The sequence below is a fragment of the Pongo abelii genome, chromosome 2, assembly GCF_028885655.2.
Source record: "Pongo abelii isolate AG06213 chromosome 2, NHGRI_mPonAbe1-v2.0_pri, whole genome shotgun sequence".
NCBI classification, from domain to species: Eukaryota; Metazoa; Chordata; class Mammalia; order Primates; family Hominidae; genus Pongo; species Pongo abelii.
In genome coordinates, this window is record NC_085928.1 from 160,300,231 (window position 1) to 160,323,353 (window position 23,123).

The 23,123-nt window shown below is 38.2% G+C and overlaps 1 protein-coding gene across 7 annotated transcripts in view; it reads right to left on the reverse strand.

Moving 5' to 3' along the window:
* Nucleotides 1-23,123, reverse strand: part of ERICH6 (glutamate rich 6) — a 45,552-nt gene that overhangs the window by 20,929 nt on the left and 1,500 nt on the right. For 5 of the 7 annotated variants that reach the window (XM_054550971.2, XM_024245441.3, XM_054550974.2 and 2 more), the window contains exons 2-9: nucleotides 22,731-22,788; nucleotides 19,390-19,481; nucleotides 6,909-6,965; nucleotides 6,579-6,634; nucleotides 6,354-6,470; nucleotides 2,826-2,924; nucleotides 1,375-1,532; nucleotides 1,070-1,140 (exon numbers count right to left, since the gene is read on the reverse strand). In XM_054550971.2, coding sequence (XP_054406946.2) covers nucleotides 1,070-1,140; nucleotides 1,375-1,532; nucleotides 2,826-2,924; nucleotides 6,354-6,470; nucleotides 6,579-6,634; nucleotides 6,909-6,965; nucleotides 19,390-19,481; nucleotides 22,731-22,788 — 708 coding nt within the window. The remainder of the gene's footprint in view (nucleotides 1-1,069; nucleotides 1,141-1,374; nucleotides 1,533-2,825; nucleotides 2,925-6,353; nucleotides 6,471-6,578; nucleotides 6,635-6,908; nucleotides 6,966-19,389; nucleotides 19,482-22,730; nucleotides 22,789-23,123) is intronic. The other 2 variants (XM_054550975.2, XM_054550973.2) reach the window with 1 other exon arrangement.

A 23,123-nucleotide genomic window follows, 5' to 3' on the forward strand; every position in this document is an offset into this window, starting at 1 on the left:
TATCATTCTTATGCCTTTGCATCCTCATAGCTTAGCTCCCATCTAAGTATCTTTTCAGTAGCTCTGGGTGGTAGAGGAGGAGCCTGATGCCCAGAAAGATTAAGTCATTTACCCTGAATCAGACAGCCTGTAAGGAGAAAAGCAAGGATATAAATCCAGGACTTCTGATTCTAAACTCAGTATTTCTTCAACTGTACCAGTACTACAGTGATACTGGTGAGCCGACTTCTACAACAACTAATATATGAAGAAAATAAGCTGACTTTTTTTTTTTTTTGAGACAGAGTTTCGCTCTTGTTGCCCAGGCCAGAGTGCAATGGCACGATCCCTGCTCACTGCAACCTCCGTCTCCCAGGTTCAACTGATTCTCCTGCCTCAGCCTCCTGAGTTGCTGGGATTACAGGCACCTGCCACCATGCCCAGCTAATTTTTGTATTTTTAGTAGAGATGGGGTTTCACTATGTTGGCCAGGCCAGTCTCGAACTCCTGACCTCAGGCGATCCACCCGCCTCGGCCTCCCAAAGTGCTGGGATTACAGGTGTGAGCCACTGCGCCTGGCCAAGTTGACTTACTTTTGACAGATTTCCCATATTCAAGCTTGAAAACAAAATGGAAAGTATGCTTAATAAAATATGAGACAATGAACTTGAAAGCTCTTTGCAGTTATCTGTAAAGTGCTCTATAGATGTTGCTAATTTATTTCAATGAATAATAACAATGAGATGAAGACTGAAAACTCCAAAAACCAGATGGTTGGAAACACCAGCTTTTCTGGGCATTTTGACAGATGCAGGCTATACTGTACTTAGAAATAAAAATTTTTCAATATTACTACTTATTATTATTTTTTATAGAGACAGGATCTCACTGTGTTACCCAGACTCGTCTCAAACTTCTGGGCTCAAGTGATTCTCCCACCTTGGCTTCCCAAAGTGTTGGGATTACAGGCGTGAGCCACTGCACCCGGCCAATACTATTTTTTAAATACACCCATTTCATCTTGTGGTTAAACATCTGAGCTTTCTGACATTGTACAGCTGGTCTACAGGATCAGCACTGATGAACTCACCATCTTCAGAGAAATGAGCCTGTTCCCTTGATATGATCGCAAAATGTCTGGCCATTCGTTGCTCCTGTTTCCTACAAAATCAAAAAACATCAGGCATACATCTGAAATGTGGTTGAAGCTTAAAACAGTCTACTACAAAATTCAGCTGCTTAAATGCCATCCTTGTCTGTTTGATCTGTTATTACTTGTGAATCTAGGAAATACACCTTCAGAATTATACATCTTGAAAAAATGAGGTTCATTTACAAAAGGAGCTCTGATTAAGCTGGCCTGTATGAGTTTCAGTATCAAAGTCTAAATGTTACCTTTGCAGGGCTTTTTCTTTTGCCTTGAGTCTGTCGACCTCACTGCCATGGGCTGCATGAGGGTCAATAGCAATTAATTCAGTTTTAGGGGGTTTGGTTTTTATTTGCTCCTCATAGATATAGTCAATCAGATTTTGGAAAGCAATACAACAGGAGGCCTGGAAAACACAGAAGTTACTATCATCTCATCAGTCCTAGATGAAGATGATTAGAGGGGATAAAAATGACTAACAAGGTTTGGATAACAATCTATCATAGGTTATTATTCTGGTAATAGCTTTATTAAGATATAATTCACATACCATACAATTCACCCATTTAAAAAGTACAATTCATTTGTTTTAGTATTATATTCACAGAGTTCTACAATTATCATCACAATCAGTTTTAGAATCTGAAACCTGTCCTCACTAACAGTCACTTCCTCTCCTTTCTTCTTCACAGCCCCTGGCAACCACTAATTTACATTCTGTCTCTCTAAATTTGCCTGTTCTGTACAGTTTATAAAGTGGAACCATACAACATGTGGCACTCTTTATGTCTGGCTTCTTTCACTTAGCATAATGTTTTCAGGATTTGTCCATATGGTAACATGTTTCAGTACTTCATATTTCTTTTTATGGCTGAATAATAGTTCATGGTATGGATATACCACATTTTATTCATCCATTCATCCACTGATGGACAGTTGGGTTGTTTGTATATTTTGGCTATTATGAATCATGCTGCTGTGAACATTTTTGTACAAGTTTTTGTGTGGACATATGTTGCCATTTTCTTGGGTATAAACCTAGGAATAGAATTGATGGGTCATATGGTTACTGTATGTTGAAACTTTCAAGGAACTACTAGAGTGTTTTCCAAAGTGATGCACCATTTTATATTCCCCCTCAACAGTACATGTGGGTTCTAATTTGTCTACATCTTTATCAACACTTGTTATTATCTGTCTTTTAAATTATACCCATCCTAGTGGGTGTGAAGTAGTATCCCACTGTGCTTGTGATTTGCATTTCCCTAAATCCCTGACAGCTAACACATAACTTTTTTTTTTTTTTTTTTTTTGGAGACGGAGTCTTTCTCTGTTGCCCAGGCTGGAGTGCAGTGGCACGATCTTGGCTCACTGCGACCTCCGTCTCCTGGGTTCAAGCAATTCTCCTGCCGCAGCCTCCCAAGTAGCTGGGACTACAGGTGCACACCGCCATGGCTGGCTAATTTTTTGTGTTTTAGTAGAGACAGGGTTTCACCGTGTTGCCCAGGCTGGTCTCGAACTCCTGAGCTCAGGCAATCCACCCACCTCGGCCTCCCAAAGTGCTAGGATTACAGGTGTGAGCCATCAAGCCCGGCCTAACTCTTTTAAAAATGGCAATGCAGGGGAAAGATGCAAGAGAAAATACTACATATGTTTAAAGATAATACTATTTCCACAGTAAGCCTGACTTAGAACTTACATGCCCTTTTGGTTCAGAGGAAACATCCACATTAGAAAAAAATGCTCTTAGATCGCTGCCACAAAATTCACATTTGGGTGATGTCTCCTCCTCTTCATCCTTCAGAGAGAGAGGAAAAAATTGAAGAAGTCCCCACAAAGAGGCCCAGAGGCTCTGAGAGCAGCAGGAGCATGACCCTGGGCATGGTCAGTGAATGGAAGAGCAGTGGTGATGAGATGTGCCAGTAAGTGATATCACTTCCTTTCAAGGGATGGTGAGGCTTGAGGAGCCTGAGGTGGTGTTTTACAGGTCTCTGTCTGGTGCAATTCCCCAGAGCAGAGCTGAGCCTATCAGGAAATGTGTGGTCTTCGGGATGCCTCCCTCGTGCAAGAAGAAAGTTGCAGAAATGAATTCACTGTGGATACCAGAGTCCCTTGTTGGGGAGGGGAATGTGTAGTGTGTACCTAGATGCAAGAGATAAGGATAACACACACTGGATTTTATACAAATGATCTAAGGTATTTGAACATCGTTAACTCTTTCAAGAAGTGCCAAGTAAGAAAAAGCCTTGACATTACTGTGTAGGCCAACATGTACAATGACCAACTTTCTAAAATAAACAAGAATCCTTTCTCCGGAGAGCCTAGGTTGGAGCTCTGAATTTTGTCTGTATTGCGAAGGTAATTCCGGACAGGGAGGAGGAGGGGATGCAAAACAAGGGAGAGACTGGGAGTTAGGGGCTCAGCTGACTCAATGTGGAGTGGCCATGTCAATGACCTGAGGTCATGTCTGTGACTGCACAGGCTCCTGAGCAGGTGAGCAGCCAAGCCTCAGTACAGGCCTCCAGGAAGAGACCCAGATCATGACTTGCAGATCATTAACAACACCAGGGCATCTGTATATGCCATGGAAACCATTCTCTGAGACTGGCAAAAATGCCCGACATAGGGCTAAAAAGTGACGAAGGTGGCCAGTGCAGCCAGGGATTCACTACCCCAGAGTAATGTCCAACATATTTAAGCCACTGAAACTACCCAATAGTAAGTACTGCACATTGCTAAAAGCAGTCTTGCACCAGAGAGATGATGAAGGAAAATCTAGGATAGCTATCAAATGATGGAGTAGGGCAGAAAGAGAGCTGGGCAATACCAAGCCATTCACAACCTGCTCCATACAAGGGACTTGGTAGTGAACTCCTCAGCCCGTTGTCCTTTCACCCTCAGCTTGGGGTGAAGCAAGATGGAGATACTTCAAAAGACCATGAGGGAGGCCGGGCATGGTGGCTTATACCTGTAATCCCAGCATTTTGGGAGGCCAAGGCAGGCCGATCACCTGAGGTCAGGAATTTGAGACCAGCCTGGTAAACCCTGTCTCTGCTAAAAATTGAAAAATTAGCCAGGCACGGTGGTGTGTGCCTGTAGTCCCAGCTACTATGGAGGCTGAGGTAAGAGGATTGCTTGAACCCAGGAGGCAGAGGTTGCAGTGAGCTAAGATCATGCCACTGCACTCCAGCACTCCAGCTTGGGTGACAGAGTGAGAATCTATCTCAAAACAAAACAAAAACAAAAACACAAAGACCATGAGGGGAGTTGGGATCTTCACCTGAAGAGGGTGTGGCTAGAGAGAAGAGCTGCGCAAGCCAGCCGCTGCTACCCCTGAACTAGATTGGCATCAACACTAGACCTGAAAGACCTGCTGAGGAGCAGGAGGAGCCAGCCTCGTCCAAGTGCCAGTTCAGGGACATCTTGGGGGAGAAGCCGCAAGGCCTTCCCCATGGTAAGACCCATCTCTGGGTGTTGCGGGAGGAGAGTATAACCTCAGAGACATCCCTAGATACAAGCCTTTGTGGTGCAGAAAAAGGAAGGTGCTACATTTAAACAAAGAATTTCAGGATTTCAGGGCTGGGAGTGATGGCTCATGCCTGTAATCCCAGAACTTTGGGAGGCCAAGGTAGGGATATTGCTTGAGCCCAGGAGTTCAGCCCACCCTGGGCAATATAGTGAGACCACATCTTTTCAATAAATAAATAAAAAGAAAAAAGAATTTCAGCCTGAAGAGTCTGTTGAGTGACCATAAAGTTTAGAAACCTGGGTAAATATAAAGAGTAAATGTTTATAGATATTATATTACATGATATACTTAATGTTTCCCCTCACTAGATTGCATAGCTCAATGTGCTGTACAAAATAGCAATGAACACCACCTCAGTGCATCCATACAGCATTTCCATTCATCTCTACACGTGCATCCATGATATGTTGCCTTGCATGATTCGTGCCCCTTATTGTTAATGAATAAATCTCTACCTTTACTATGCCCAAGAAGAAGTCATCAAGCGTTCTCAGATCTGGGGAGTAAGCAGTTCTGTCCACATGGCCATGGCATCCAGTCCAGGTTTGGAAACAAGCATTCCACCAGTCAGTCCCTCACCACTCTAGCGGCAGTGTGGTGGCGCACCATCTTATTGGAATTACTTGAGGTAACCTTTCTCTTGCCCTTCAAGTATAGGCATTAATTGGTCACTTCACATGACCAAATATGGCAATATTCACCCATGTTTCCAGGCTTTGTTCTTTTTCTTTCTTTCTTTCTTTTTTTTTTTTTTTTAATAATAAGCCTGGGAAACATAGTGAGACCCATCTCTGCAAAATATTTAAAAAATTATCTAGGCATAGTGGTGCACACCTGTGGTCCCAGCTACTTGGGAGACAGAGGTGAGAGGATTGCTTGAGTCCAGGAGGTTGAGACTGTAGTGAACCATAATTGTGCCACTTACACTGTAGCCTGGGTGACACAGCAAGACCTTGTCTCAAAAAAAAAATAAAATACTAATAATTTTTTTTAAAAAGACAGGGTCTCTCTCTGTCACCCAGGCTGTTCTCAAGTGATCTGTCTCAGCCTCCCAAAGTGCTGGGATTACAGGTGTCAGCCACCGTGTCTGGCCTGTTTCCAGGCTTTGCGGCCACTCTTACGGGTTGAATTGTGTCTCCCAAAAAGATATATTGAAGTCCTAACTCCTGGTACCTGTGAATGTGACCTTATTGAGAAATACAGTCTGTGCAAATGTAATCAAATTAAGATAAGGTCATGAGAGTGGGCCCAAATTCAACTGGACTTGGTGTCCTTAGAAAAGGGGGACATTTGGACCCAGACACACAGAGAGAATGCTGTGACAACTGAGGCAGAGATTGGAGTGATGCAGCTGCAAGCCAAGGAATGCCAAAACTGCCGCCACCACCACAAGATAGGAAGAGGGAAGGGAGGATTTTCCCCTATATGTTGGCCCTGCCAAAACACTGATTTCGAACTTCTAGCCTCCATAACTACAAGACAGTAAGTTTCTGTTGTTTTAAGCCACCCATTTTGTGGTACTTGTTATAGCAGGCCTAGGCAACTAACACAGACACTGTAAGTGCTATTCTAAGTAACTGAGCTCTTCGGCTTTTTTTTTTCCTTTTAGAGTATTTTCACTGTCTAGTGTGCAAATCATTATGTGTTTTTTTATGTCATTTTTTAAGAGTAATAATAAAAAACATGAATTAAAGTCACCTTGAAGTTAATGCCTAAATTGGAGCTCTCTTCTTTGTATGCCAGAATGGATGGTGGTCCGATGCTGGGTAACGTTCTTAGAGAAGGCTCGAACAGTGTTATGAAGTCTTCCTTAAACTAAATGTAAAAAAGGGAAAGGGGTGGCAAGGGGAAATAATTGAAGATTTGATAAGCCATTTTTACTATGAGAACAGTGTACTAGTTAGTATGATAAACATTTCTTACCTCCAGCTCATATAAAATATTTAGTTTCGACTCTTCTGGATTAATTACCCATTTTTCTGGAGAGAAAGAATAGATTTATAAGAAATGTTTAAAGCCTTTGTGCAGTGCATTCCACTCCTGTAATTTGGAGATTCACACCCACCATCATCCTCCTTGCCCAGCACACACACTGTTCAGATGCCCTGAACCCCGACGTTTTTGCCACCTTCTCACACCTGTTCTTAGGTGAGTCCTTTTTCAAAGCAGATGGGCTCTGTGAGAGTTAAGGTGATTCCCTTCTGGTAGTTTACCTTTGCCAGCAAAAGGAGATGATGCCAAACATGTATTTACCTCTTAGCTTAGATGCCAGACATTCAGGTTCAGCTTTCTCTTTAGAGGCTTTCTTCCCTGTGAAAACAGGGTACATGTGTCATCAATCTGACAAAGTAGAAAAGAAGCTGAATATAAAAGAAAATACATCTCTCGGAAAAATAAGTACCCTTACTATGTTTCTTTTATCTTTTAATCTTTTGTCTCTTTTTCCAAATAACACTTTGCCAACAATAAGGAATAAACAAAGGGAAGTTAGCATTCTATATATCACGTTTTAAAATGTTTCCCCTTCCTTTCTAGTCCTAGAATACAGTAGTCCCCCTTGATCTGCAGGGGATACATTTCAAAATCCTGAGTGGATGCCTGAAACTGCAGGTATACCAACCTACTATGCACAAATTTCTTTTTCCTTCACAATTTTACAGATAGAAGATTCATTCTTACCATGTATCTTAGCAACCTCAGCATACTATTTTTTTCTTTTTTAAATGAAGTCAATAACTTTTACCTTTTCACGTAAAGGATACACTTTATGGATGCTCTTTGGCATATCCAAATTGCCAACATCACTTCTCTTGAGCTTTGGGGCCATTATTAAGAAACTGAGGGCTAGGTGCAGTGGCTCACACCTGTATTCCCAGCACTTTGGGAGGCTAAGGCGGGTGGATCACTTGAGGTCAGGAGTTCCAGACCAGCCTGCCAACATGGCAAAACCCTGTCTCTACTAAAAATACAAAAATTAGCCAGGTGTGGTGACGGGCACCTGTAGAACCTGGGAGGCAGAGGCTGCAGTGGGCCAAGATTATGTCATTGTACTCCAACATGGGCTACCAAGCAAATGTCTGTCTCAAAATAAGTAAAAGAAATTAAGGGTTATTTGAACATAAGCACTGCAATACCACTACAGTCGATCTGATAATCAGAAGGCTGCTAAGTGACTCCAACGACAAAGAGATAATTCATGTCCCAGGCAGGACAGAGTGGGATAGTGAGAGATTTCATCACTCTACTCAGAATATCATGCAATTTACAACTTACGTGTTATTTCAGAAATTTCCCACTAACATTTTCAGACTGCAGGCAGCTGAAACCACAGAAGATGAAACTGTAGATAAGAGAGGACTATTGTGCTGCACAGATTAATATTTTCCTTGGTTATAATCATGCTTTGCATACCCTTTTATTTTCTGCTTCTTTTAAGTACCATCAATCTACTTTATGTCTGTTATTCTTCATGAGATTTTTCAGGTAGGAGGGTGCTGAGGGTTCTATTTCAAGACAGTGAAGTAAACCACCAGGATTATTCTATCTAGATTCCAGAGCAGCACTGGAAATGGGGAAGAAGCCATCCACAAATCAGCAACTTTGAGTAAATGTCTAGAAGATTTAAAGCACATAGGATTGGAATGATGAAAAACCAATCAGAGCAACCTATAATGGGACAGAGGCAAAGGAAAGAGGCTATTAAAATGCAAGGGACTCATTTTCTTAGCAAAGCCAGGAGAGCAAGGGCTGCTGTTGGAGACAGATAGGCTTCAGAAGTTGATGTAGGCTGGGCGTGGTAGCTCATGCCTGTAATCCCAGAACTCTGGGAGGCCAAGGTGGGGAGATTACTTGAGTCCAGGAGTTTGAGAACAGCCTGGGCAAAATACTGAGACCTGGTCTCTATGAAAAACTTGAAAAAAATTAGCTGGTTGTGGTGGTGCATGCCTGTGGTCCCAGTTACTGGGGGCTAAGGTGGGAGGATTGCTTGAGCAGGTGGTTGAGGCTGTAGTGAGCTGAGATCACACCACTGCACTGAAGCCTGGGTGACAGAGCAAGACCTTGTCTCAAAAAGTAAATAAACAAATAAATAAATTTTTTTAAAAAAAGAAGTTGACCTATTTTGGGGAGGTGGGGGGCAATGTGGATCATCTGAAAAAATTTTAAAGATGTTTTAGGCATCTTTATCTATAGAAATGCCAGCACAGGTATTTAAAAAAATTAATGCACAAAGATTTTTATTAATACATTATTTGTTATAGGGAAGAGCTCAAAAAAAGCAAAAAAGCAAAACAAGACAAGAACAACCCTGATATGTCTAGCATTATGTAAGTCACAATAACTGTATATGAGGAAATATTATGCAGTAACTTCAAAGAATTAGGTCAATCATTCCTGACATGGAAAGATGTCCATGATACATTGCTGTCTTAGTTCATTTGGGCTGCTATAACAAAATGCCTTAAACTGGGTAGCTTATGGGAAAGGAAAATATATTGGGGCCCCAAAATCACTAAGCTAAAGGGAAAAGTCAAGCTGGGAACTGCTTAGGGCAAACCTGCCTCCCATTCTATTCAATGTCACGCCTCTGCTCACTGAGATTAATGCATATCTGATATGCCTCCTTTGGAGAGGCTAATCAGAAACTCAAAAGAATGCAATCATTTGTCTCTTCTCTACCTATGACCTGGAAGCCCCCTCCCGGCTTTGAGTTGTCCCGCCTTTGAGTTGTCCTGCCTTTCCAGACGAAACCAATATTCATCTTACGTATGTTGATTGATGTCTCATGTCTTCCTAAAATGTATAAAACCAAACTGTGCTCTGACCACCTTGGGCACATGTCACCAGGACCTCCTGAGGCTGTGTCACAGGTGTGCATCCTCAACCTTGGTAAAATAAACTTTCTAAATTAACCGAGGCCTGTCTCAGATTTTCGGGGTTCACATTTTGGTAACCACAGAGGAATTCTGAGTGGAGGTACCCCTGATATTTGACAAATCTTCTATCGGTGCTTGGTACTAGCTTGAGCTATCCGTATGGCTCAAACCAATAGGACAATAGGTGCTGAGGCTTGGAAGCACCCCCTCCAGAGAACCCCTGATCTCCTCAAATTTGGTCACGATCTAAAGTTTATTTTGCTGTACAACTTCTCTTTTTTTGAAGTTTTACTTGCTTCCAACACAAGGAAGTCATTTTTTTCCTGCTTCCATGACAATAGAAGGCAGGTAACTATTTTATATAACATATATCTTTTATATAACATATATTTTGTATCTTTACATAACAAGGCCACCTTTTTGCTAGCCAGGCCAAACTGAAACAGCGGTTGTTGCCTCATGCTGCAGTTCCATAGCTAAGGTTCTGCCTTCTATTTTCCCACCACAACAGCCTGGGTTTTGTTCCTAAATCAAGCCCTTTCTGGTTTGATACTTGGTACTTCTGAAATAGCAGCAATTTTTTCTAGCTGAAATATGCTAATGAGATTTTAAAAGATTTTTTTTTAAAAGAAGCTCAATGGTTAAAATTAGCTTAATTAAAAGCTAACATCCAAGATGTGTGTGTGTGTATGTGTGCATGTGTGTGTTTGTATTTAAAAGGCCTTCATATTTTTATTTTTTTCCTCCTAGAATCTTGTCCCTTTTTTTTGAGAAAAGTTTTTTCTTCTCAGTTGACTGAATTCTGTTTTCTTCATTTACTTCTGCTATCTCTCTTTTCTCTTGTACCCTCTGCTGCATGAGGAGCCTAAAATAGTTTATAATAGCCCAGAGTTCCTTAAAGAAAACAGAGAAGGTACCAGAGTCCCTTTGGGGGAGAACGCTGTTTTTCCTTATGGGAACTCCAAGAGTGTAAACAGACAAGTTCAGCTCAGCTTTTAAACTGCTTTCTTTGGTATTGTGTTATCTGATTTATTGACTAATATAGTTACTGCAACAGAGGTTACTCTTGGGTTTTTTAAGACAGGTGTAGTTTAGGCACTTATAAATGTGTTTGTTTAAAAAAAATTTTTTTTTTTTTACATGCACTGTAAAAACATGATGTGGTCTAGCCTCATAATAATTCTCCCTCTTTGGAAACCCAGGATTCGGCATGGGCTTTGCCCAGAGCTCAGCGATCCAGTTAAAAGATAGGTAGTCCTTGTCTAAATAAAATTGGTCTCCTTATACAAAACTATGAAAGATTTTTATAATTTTATGTTTGATTTGGCATCCATCTTTAATCTCCCTCTAGCATACCAGACTTTTTCTCCCCATACATTATGACATAAATTTTGCTATTTGACTTTCACCTGAGTTGTTTCCTTTAATGTGCAAATTTAAGTCTATTTAGCTGAAAACTGCCTAGGGTTGTGAAATAGGTTATCAAGAATCTGAATGTCTAAGATAGGAAAAAAAAAAAGGTTTTCATTAAACTATAAGATGTACTTCTATTGGCATGCCTAATATATCTATGTATGTGTTTTGTACACACTGTTTCATTACTGAAAAGATATAAAACAACTCTAATTAATTGGCTTAAAGAAAAATAAAAACACTTGAGCCAAATACTTTATCAGGAAAAAAGAAAAGACTAGTCAAATGCTTTTTCAAGTTTATGTAACTTTAGTAAAATCTTTAATAAATAAACTAGCTTTTATTATTGGTAAAGTAATATTAGAAATGTCTTAAGAATTGTCAGCATACATTTTTGTCTGCATTTATTAATCAAGCAATTTCATACTTATCCCTGCCAAATATGATAAGATGTCAAAATTTGACATAGGGATTACAAAACTATCAACCCAGCCCAAGACTAAATGATCTTTACTTGCATAATCTTTGATAAGTAAGACATTGATATTGATTTAATTAAAAATAGCTACATCTTAAATTTAGTAAGATTACCATAACTTCTAATCTTGTGGCTTTAGGCAGTCTGGTCCACAGGCAGTGAGGTTTGTTTTGGGAAAGGACCATTATCATCTTTGTTTCAAAGCTAAACTATAAACTAATTTCCTCCCAAAGCTAGTTCAGCCTATGCCCAGGAATGAACAAGGACAGCTTGGAGGTTAAAAGCAAGATGGAATCAGTTGGGTCAAATCTTTTTCACTGTCTCAGTTATAATTTTGCAATGGCAGTTCCATAACTTTAAATGATGACTGTCACAGTTTTCATAAATAATCCAGGTAAACAATTAAAATAATTAGGTAAATGTAATGGGATACATACTTGTAGATGAACTCATTATAATTTAGAATCTAAAGTTAAATTATAGATATGTCATTATTTGGGTATTTTCCATTAAAAATATATTCATAGGAAAACATTCTTAAAAAAAAAAAAGGTGTCCTTTTAAAAAAGGTGAATAAGTTTTTTCTAATTCAAAGCTTATTTAAAGATTATGTATTAAACAAGGTAAAAGGAACCAGGAAATAAGAGAGATGTAAAGAAAGTTATAAAAATGAAGAGGTTTGTTTGTTTTTTGTAAGAAAGCTTAAAGAGAAATAATTTCAATGAGAAAGAAAGAATCTTGTATGGTAAATTTAGTCCTAGAGTAGAATGACTGGTTGTTTAAGAGAAAGGGATGTTCAGTACAAACCAGAAAGTCCAATCATGTCATGAATGGTCTGTGTAAGTCACAATAAGAGGATTTCTTTAAAAAAACTTATATAATCAAGTTATCATATTATTATTAAGTTTTGGTTTGCTTAGGAAAAAAAGCTGAGATTAAATTTTTTTTTTTAAATTAAGGTTATTACATCTGTGTATCCTTCTGTATGCACTTTTAAAGTACTTGTGAGACTGAGTTACAGGGCTTTGACTCCTGGGTCTAAAAAGGACACCAAGTCCAGCTGAATTTTAAACACTGACAGCAATTAAGGCCCCATCTTCAGGCCTGGTAGAAGATGTCAATCAAAATAAACTGCATTCCTGAGACACAGGGCCAGAAATTAAAGCTATTCCACTCCTCAAGGCCCAGGGACTATCATGGAATAGATAGGCCTGTGAGATTGTAAGGGCCAATTTTGAGGGATAAAGAAAGTTCAGTTTCTCTTTAATCATCAATGTCAAAAGCACACTGATATAAGTCTAGCATATAGGTGCTTGTGTCAGTTTAACAAGGTTTTCATGAAGCATTAACTAACTCCTTAATAAAGGTTATAAAGTTTATAAAAGGCTTATGGAAGTTATATCTTACGGTCAAGATTAAAATTTTATAGATTGTTTACAAAATTTTGAAAAACAAATTTAATTGGCTTCATGCTGCCTTTTTAGGGCTTATAATTTGGAAAATTAAGTCTCCTCTCTCAAAGAATGAAGGTTTTTGCTCTTTTTTGAAATCCTTGAGTTATCACTTTGGTTAAATGAAATGACTTATTTTACAATAACCTGTGTGATCCTATTTCATGATATCAAGGGTTTTAAACCTTTCATAATTGACAAACTTTCCAAATCAAATTATAAATTATGTCTTTTCCTGACCTAATTAATCCTTTAAGATATTAGGTTCCTTAAAGTCCAAAAATGACAAATTTGGCTTATTTGGTATAAAAATTATACAGGAAGCACTGTCAAATATAAAATGATCTTTGGTTTTTTTTGGCCTGTATTTGTATAAATATGTTATTAGTATGTGTTCTAAAATTACGAGAAACTCCTATAATTTTGATATGAGTTAATGTACATTATCGGTAATAACTATAATTATGTTAAATTATTGTGTACCACAGAGGTAACAAATTTTCTTGTCAATTGTGTCTTTGACTATGGCTGCCCTAAAACTTTTCGTCATCCCCAGACAATTGTTATCTTGTTTTGGTGCTCTTTAGAAGGTGGATTTATAATCAGCTATAAAACTCTAACAGGTGTTCTCAAATGCAGGTTTCTGATAACTTCGGAGACTGTGACATCAGAATAGAGGAAAAGCTTTCAGGACTCATGGAGAGCTGAAATATTCATGAATATCAAGCAGAACAGGAATTAACTGCATAGGCTAAACTAATAGAAGTCTGAAGTAATCTTTTTAACTTTTTGCTTAAAACGTTGCTGATCCTTTGTTTTGTTTTTCAGACTCAAGAAAACTTTTAAGCTATTTACAGCTTTTAACAATTGAGTAAAGTGTACTCCTAAGAACAAAATTTGGAGTGTATTTGTTTTCTCTCTACCTGATTTCTACAGAATCTGGAAACTATTTGTGAGTATTCTTAACTTATAGCAATACAGTTATTTGTATAAGTGCAATAAGAATCTGTTTTCATTTATGATAGAACACAATTGGAGAAACTGGTTATTTTACCAAGGCTTTGACTGGAATGGTGTGCTTTCCTTAAGGAATCAAATTTGACTTATGGATCCAATAAAAGCCCTTTGGGAAAACTGGCCTCATACTTGTCCATACAGTCCCTGTACAGAGTTCCTGACCTGTGGTAAGTAAAGAATGTCACTTTCTGAGAGGCCTAGGAGCCCCAAGTTTTGTCTTGGAACTTCAAGAGGAGAGAGGATCACCCAACTCATAGGTATTTGATGGTACAAATCCATGGCTGGGCTCGACTTTAAAAAAGTCTTATCTGAGATTCTTTCTACAGAACAAAGTTCCATCAAAGCCAATTTAAAAGCCTATATAAAAATAATTACTTTTTTTACTGCACTGCATACAAATAATTAGGCCAAGTATAATAAAGCAAACCAATCCTACCACGATTTGTCTTTAGTAAAAATGGGAAACTGGAGAGAGAAAAATTATGTTTCAAAACCTATAGTATAGTTGTTGTTAGATTCTTGTCTTGACTAAAGTTTTTCAATTTTTATTATTGTCTACAGTTTGGACTGAATTCTAATTTTTCTTGGTTACAAATCTTCAAAATAATGTTTTCAATTTTTTTTCCTTCTTTTTTCCCCCATTTTCCCCAATTTGGAGTCACTGAAAACTAAGCTGTGCTTTTGTAAAGCCCTGCAAACTGAAGCTAGAAAACTTAAACTTCAGAAGAAAATAACAACAACCTATTTGCATACATAAGCCACTTTCATACCTGCCTAGTGATGTACGGACTTCAGAGTAATGTGGCCTATAGCAGTTTTCCAGGATTGTTCTTTTGTTTGGTGTTGTTTTTCTCCCTTCCCCCTCTTATTTTTTCTTCATAGGACATGAGACTTCACAAACTGCTAAAACCATTTTAGCCATGAAAGATCAGAAACAACCTAAGACCAGACTCATTTTTTTCTAAAATGCTTTCTCTGAAAAATTTTATTTTTAAAATTTTATTTATTATTTTTTGGTGTGTTTCAGAAAGATGAAACATTTTTAAAAGAAAAGGGAGAAGAAATATGAATGAAAAATAAAAACTCAGGAACCCAATTCACTATGCCACAAGGAAAAAATTAAGCTAAAATTTGAGTCATGCAAGAAACCACTTTTCCTTTTGTTCCTAAGCAGACAGCTACAGATAAAAGGTTAAATATCTCCATGGGTAGCTACTCTATGTTCGTTTTATCTTACGTAAAGTGCTGATTTACTGAGTGCCAGATGAATACAGAATTGACTATTCCCCTACCTGCTCGTTTTCTCCTGCAACACGTGGATTACCACTTCCTTCCTCCTTTCCTTCCGACCTGCTTTTCCCCTTTAAATACTGAAGCCCTCAAAATCATCCTTGGAGGAAGGCAAAGACCATTTCAGTGACTCTGTCTTATTTCTCTTCTAGGCATGTCCTTAACCATGGCAAAATAAAATTCTAAATTGATTGAAACCTGTCTCAGATACTTTTTGGTTTATAAGCAGCATCCCCACATCTTGGTACCAATTTTCTGTCTTAGTTTGTTTGGGTTGCTATAACAAATTATCATAAACTGAGTACCTTATATAAACAACAGAAATTTGTGTTCACAGTTCTGGAAGCTGAGAAATCCAAGATCAAGGTGCCAGTAGATTTGGTGTCTGGTGAGGGCCCATTTCCTGGTTCATAGATGGTGCCTTCTAGTTGTGTCCTCACATGGTAGAAGGAATGAACTAGCTTTCTGGGGCCTCTTTTACAAGGGCACTAATCCAATTCATGACGGCTGCATCTTCATGACCTAATTATCTCCAAAAGGCTCCACTTCTTAATACTATCACATTAGTGATCAGATTTCAATATGTGAACTTTGGGGGAACACAAACATTTAGACCACAACAACTGCCATAAGTCAAAACAATGAAGAATAGATAAAACTGCCACTATTCACACGAAATGTAATTGTCCACTAGACTTTCAACTGACAAATTACTATGATGAATAAGGAAGTATGGCAAGGGGGTCAGATACAAGACTGATACATAGAAATCAATAGTTTTCCTATAGATTGACAATAACCAATTAGAAAATACAATAGAAAAAAAGATTCTGGCTGGCTGTAGTAGCTCACGCCTGTAATCCCAGCACTTTGGGAGGCCGAGGCGGGCGGATCATGAGGTCAGGAGACTGAGACCATCCTGGCCAATGTGGTGAAACTCTGTCTCTACTAAAAAAAAAATACAAAAATTAGCTGGGCATGGCAGCTCATGCCTGTAATCCCAGCTACTCAGGAGGCTGAGGCAAGAGAATTGCTTGAACCTGAGAGGCGGAAGTTACAGTGGGCCGAGATCGTGCCACTGCACTCCAGCCTGGAGACAGAATGAGACTCTGTCTCAAAAAAAGAAAGAAAAAAAGACCCCAGTGGTTGGCTACATCAATGAAAGACTATAAAACACCTAGCATAGACTAATAAGAGCTTTATGAGGCTCATATATATAGTATACATATATATATGAAGGTCAGAAAAAAAAATGGAGAGGTACATTAGGTTCCTGCAAAGCAAGAAAGACTTAATATTAAAAAGGTATCAATTATTCACAAATTAATCTACATAGTCAATGTAATTTTGGTGGGAGTTTTCAATGGAATTTTGATTCTAAAATACTTTTGGAAGAACAAGTGCCCAAGAATAACTGGGAATAATATTTTGAAAAAGAATAAGGAGGGGAGAAATTGGTTTATCATATATTAAATATGTAAAACCATAGAAATTAAGATAGTGTGATATTGGTATAGGAAAATACCAATAGTTCAGTGGAACAGAATATTTGCATGTGTGTATATACACACATGAAATATACACAATATATATTTGATAATTTAGTATAGGATAAAGACACCATTTCAAAGCAGAGTGGAAAAGTTGGACTGGTTAAGGAGTAGTATAGAGACAAAATTTGGGGGAAAAAGGATGGTTATTTTCTTAAACCAGTCACAAAAATCAAGTCCATATTGATTTAGGTGCTAAAGATAAATAGTAAAATTCTAGAAGTTTCAGAAGAAAATTTAGGAAAATATACATATATTATTGAATTAGGGAAATACTTTTTAAACCACAAAATGTGAGAATCACAAGGAAAATATTTACTTACATCAAATTTAAAATTATATATAACAAAAATGACCACAAGCAAATGTAAAAGACAAAATAGGAGGAGCAATCTGCAACATATACAACATTCAAAAAAGTATTACAGATATGTAAAGAGCTGCCAAAAAATAAACATCAAGAAAGAAAAGACAACTCAATGCTTAATTCAAAGAAGATAATTGAGTGACCAAAAAAACATATATTGGTATCAAGATGCTCAACCTCGGCAATAATCATAATAATTAAGAAATAAAATAATAATAATTTCCACCTACCAGACTGTAAAAAATTTAAAAGAATGACAATATCAAATATGGGAAAGGGTAGGAAAAGGGTGGTCTCAACAACCCTTTTGATGGAAGCATACATTGGATCAGCTCTTTAGGAAGGTGATGATTAAAATGTGTAACTTTTCACTCAACAATACCACTTTCTTGGCATCTGTCTTAGAGCAATACTTGGTGTGTACACAAAGAGGAGGCGGCTTACTGTAACACTGTGGAAATGAATATCTAGGAACAATTTTATGCATCAGTTGGGGAATCTTTAAATAAATAATTGTACATCTATACTATGTACTATTATGCAACAGTTACAAAGAATTTTTACCTGTATTTACTGGTAAAAATTTTCAAGGCCTATTAAGTGAAAAAGCAAGTAGAACAACAGATTCGGTATGATACCATTCACGTAAATAATAACAGCAAACAAAAGGGGCCACACCACTACACTTTTATATGGATATAAAAGCTTAGGAAAAGATTTGGAAAGATACACACCAACATGATAATAGTGGTGACATCTGAAATTGAGGGTAATAGTCAAAAGAAACTATTGTTTGATTTGTATCTTTTGACTTTTTAAAAATAAGACTATGTTGATGTTTTAGTTACACCACTGTACCATTAAAAGCTTAGCAATGAAATGGGACTGTGGAGTATGATTCCATTTCTATTCTACACTTATTTCACTCTCCTTTGAGCCCACTCCAATTTGGCTTTTATCCCCAGAGTTACACTGAAGCTGGTCCTATCCACATCACCAATGACTTCCATATGCTAGATCTAGTAGTCAGTTCTCAGTCGTCATCTTCCTAACCTCTAAGTATCATTTGAGCCTGTTGATCATTCCTGCCTCCTTGAAACTTTATTGGTATCTAGGACACTTCCTGGTTTTTCTTCTACATCACTGGATGCTTTTCCTTAGTTTCTTCCTCATGTCCCCAACTTAACAATGGAGTGCTGCAGGGCTCAATCTCTGGGCTCTTGCCCTCATATTTTCTCAGCAGCCAGCAGTCATTAAAAATACCAGTTGGATTATATCACTTCTCTGCACAAATTCTACAGCAACTTCCCACCTCATTCCCAGTGAGAAAGATCTGGTCCTCAGATCTCTGTGACCTCATCCCCTGAGATTCTCCTCCCTGCTTACTCCACTGCAGCCACACTGGCCTCTTGTTCTAGAAGGAGGCACTTGCTGTTCCCTTGCCTGGAACACCTTTCCTGTGAGATTGTCCTGGCTCATTCTCTCACCTCCTGTAGGTCTTTTCTCAAATACCTCAGATTCTCAGGAAAGATTTCTCCCGGTACCCTGTGTAAACTTGCACCCTACCTCCAACCCCCGACACTTTCCAACCCCTTCCCTGCTTTACTTTTCTGCTTAGCACTTACATCATCTAATGTTTTATATATTAACTGATTTATTCTGTATATTATTGCTCTCACCATCACCTCCACTCCCCACACTTTAATATCACTGAGACAGGGGATTTGCTTGATTTTTTCACTGCTGATACCCTATTATAGGCTAGACCTATGATAGGTGTTTGGCAAATGGTAGGTGTTTGGCAAATGGTAGGTGCTTGGCAAATGGCAGGTGCTCAGTAAGCATTCGATGAATAAATGACATAAAATAAAACGTGAATATAAAAGCTGAAGGGAAATATACTGGAAAAATTAAAGTTTTAATTATTACATTATCCACTTCTTAGTGGTTTGACATTTAAAAAGTGTGCATATTTACTTGTATAATAATAAAGATATGTATCAAAAATATAATGGCAGATGATTTCTTGTTGTGAATGTAATTGCTACCGTTTATTGAATACTGAAAATATTTAATCTTATTTTGATCTTCGTAAGAATCCTGTGACAATATGACTATTAACAAGAGATGAAGAAAGTAAGACTCAAAGAGGGTAAGCAACTTGCCCAACATCACAAGGTTAGTATGTGTTGGGGCTGGGATTCAAATCTAGCTGTTACTGGCCTTCTACACCTGTGATATTTCCAACATGCAATCCCTCCTCCCAGGAAAAGCTAAGAAATCAAACTACTCACTCGACTGCACTTTATCAGACAAATCTTGGAGCCAACTTTCTTCTGTTTGTACTGATATTGGAATTCCTGGAGACAAATTGCGATGAATATTTCTGAAATTTCAACAAAAATGTTTTGAGTATACCTATATAGTTGTTAGCAGGTCTTCTAAACATTGAACATTTAATAATCAATTAATTAATGCACATAGAAAATACTGATTTTGTTTTCTTTGAAATATTTTCTTCCATTTTTATCTCTTCAGTAAAGTTAACTCAGTGTGTTTGCATCAAATCTTTTTTAGGGGGATGAGCTGGGAGGATAGCTTGAGCCCAGGAGTTCAAGACCAGCCTAGGCAGCATGGTGAGACTCTGTCTCTACAAAAAATAAAAAAATGAGCCAGATGTTGTGTTCCGTGCCTGTAGCCCCAGCTACTTGGGAGGCTGAAGCAGGAGGATGGCTTGAGCCCAGAAGGTGGAGGCTACAGTGAGCTGTGATCGTGCCACTGCACTCCAGCTTAGGAGACAGAGCAGGGCTCTATCTCAAAAACAAACAAACAAACAAACCATGACCATACACTGAAGTGTCCTTGTCCTAACTCTAGCAATAGTAGGATTACGGAGCTTCACTCCTCCCTGCCCAAACACTCCACAGGAAATGACTCTAATATGCCCCACCCATCTGCACAGGGATCATAGCAGACTCTCCCATGCAAGCTCTGTCAGAAAACAGAACTACTAAAGCTAGGGAAGGATTCCTTTCTAGCTATTTACCAGCCATTCATTTATAAATAAAAATGGGCAACGAAGGATTACCACTTAAGAAAAATCAACAGCACTGAAGAGAAAAAGCAAGATAAATAAACAGAACAATTGACTTTGAAAGGAAAAATAATACAAAGAACAAAGGAGAATTTTAATATATTATAACAAAACCCTCAAAGAGATAAAAACAAAAAAAACCCACAAAAAACACATCAAATTATTTTGAACAGCAACAATCAGAGAACAAGCACTGGTTCTTCGAAATTTCAAAAATGAATCCTCCAGTAAAAAAATTCTGTACAAGGGCTGTATAGTAGCATGTAAACAAACATCAAAAATCCTGAAGATACTGAAAATACAAAGGAAATGTTATTAAAGTTGGAGAATCTACCTAAGAGGTCCAACAGCATCTAGGAGGAGTTCTCAAGAAAAGAAGAAAAGGGGAGGAAGTAATTACATATCAGAATGGTCTGAGGATAAGATTGGTGAGGCAGTATTGGCTACTAGGAGGCAAAGAAGATCTCTTCTTTGCCTCTTCAGACTCTTTGTCTTCAGATCTCTGAGGGAAATTTTTTTTTTTTTGAGATGGAGTCCCACTCTGTTGCCCAGGCTGGAGTGCAGTGGCGCGATCTCGGCTCACTGCAAGCACTTCCTCCAAGGTTCACACCATTCTCCTGCCTCAGCCTCCAGAGTAGCTGGGACTATAGGCGTCCACCACCATGCCCGGCTAATTTTTTTTTTTTTTTTTTGTATTTTTAGTAGAGACGAGGTTTCACCATGTGGAATGGTTTTAAATCTCTTCTTTTTGGCAGGTTTTTATTTATTTTTTTATTAACAAGTCAAGTAAAAGGGCAAAATGAAGAAATTTCAAGACAGGCAAGAACTCAGAAATTTGACTATCCGAGAGACCTATATAAAAAATTCACCTGAGGAGTTTCTCCAGCAAAAGGAAAAGCAACAAAAGAAAGAAGACAATATGGGAACCAATAAAGTGTGGCTGGTGAGCCAACTCAGAAAAACTGTAGACAGAACAACGGAGAGTCAAAAAGTTTATTTTTTTATTATTATTTTTTATTTATTTTTTGAGATGAAGTCTCACTCTATTGCCCAAGCTGGAGTGCAGTGGTACGATCTCGGCTCACTGCAACCTCCACCTCCCGGGTTCAAGCGATTCTCCTGCCTCAGCCTCCCAAGTAGCTGGGACTACAGGCACAGGCCACCATGCCTGGCTAATTTTTGTATTTTTAGTAGAGATGGGGCTTCGCCATGTTGGCCAGGCTGGTCTTGAACTCCTGACCTCGTCATCTGCCCGCCTCGGCCTCCCAAAGTGCTGGGATTACAGGTGTGAGCCATTGCGTCTGGCAAAAATTTACTTTTTAGGAGACAAGTTTTATGGACATAGGATTATATTTTCTTGTCCATAGATTCAATCATATGACTGGTTTCTCAACATAGAAGTGTTAGTATTGTTGGTTGGTTTTCAATTTTTAGAAACAACCCCAGAGCACTTTAATTATAATTAACAAACCATAATACAAGCATAATAAAGCTTGGAAAAGTAATATAACTTTATGTAAATATATATTGCATTTTAATATAATTTATCATTTCATGTAGTTTGTTGTTAATTGGGAAAAAAGAGGAGAGAAGAGAGATGGAAGGAGGAAGTGCATTAACATGTTAATTTTTCATCATAGTCAATAGATACTAAAATTGATGAATCAAGAAGTAGAGGTTTAAATACTTCGAAGTCCTAAATGTTAGAAAAACTAAAAATAACTACGAAAGTGGAGAGGTGGGAATTCAATACATATGTTAGAAATTGATAAACCAAGAAATGAAAATGTCATTTTAAATAATAATGGAAACAAAACTGAAGGTGAGTGGGAGTGGGGGTGAAGAAGGGCATGAGATTTTCATTTTTATACCTTTGTATAGTTTGATTTTTTTAACCACATGCATACATTATCTTTATTACAAATTGAATTAAAAGGATAACTAAAAACATGTAAGTGAGACTGAACAATTCTCCTTAAACTTAAGAATTTAAAAGTTGCTTACAAAAGCAAAGTTAGGGTAACGAATAATTCAAGATCATTGACTCAGGTTTGGTGTGAGATTTCAGGGAATATTTACAAAGATGTTCCAGAAGGCATTTCACTGGTATCTTCTTCTTATAGTTAAAGTGCCTGAAGGCTAATAGCAATAACAAGAGAGAGAGAGGAAAAAGGAAAGGCTATTATTTCCACTCTCTTCCACAAAAGGCGTCCCTGGTCACTCTTGCATTTAGCCAATAAAAGCCTATATTCTAAATTCTCAAGCACTTACAATTGCACACATGGCATATATAGTTATTCTTTCATGTTACATTGATAAGTGGACATGGACATGTAATCTCTAGAGCTAGGTAATAAGCTGGGGATAAGTGGGAACCTTTATCTCTTCCAAAGTGTCTACTAGTGTATATTTTAAAAAAACTTTTTAAAATAAATAAGTCATAAATGCCCTGGATTATTTTACTCTACTTCCTAACATGTTTATCCAAAAGGTAAACATTATTGGGTTCAAAAAATATGAAATTTGAAAACATTTTCTTACCTATCTATACTCATTTCAGACATGTCTTTCCTAAATGTCTGAAATATTTTAGGGAAACCTGTTGAATGAAACATTTAAAAATCAGCTATTCCCTCTAAATCAAAAGGTCAATTCTACCCCCCAGGAACACATGGCAATGTCTGGAGACTTTTTTTTTTTTGAGACGGGGTCTCGCTCTGTCGCCCAGGCTGGAGTACAATGGCGCGATCTCGGCTCACTGCAAGCTCCACCTCCCGGGTTCACGCTATTCTCCTGCCTCAGCCTCCCAAGTACCTGGGACTACACAGGCGCACGCCGCCACGCCCGGCTAATTTTTTGTATTTTTAGTAGAGACGGGGTTTCACCGTGTTAGCCAGAATGGTCTCGATCTCCCGACCTCGTGATCTGCCCGCC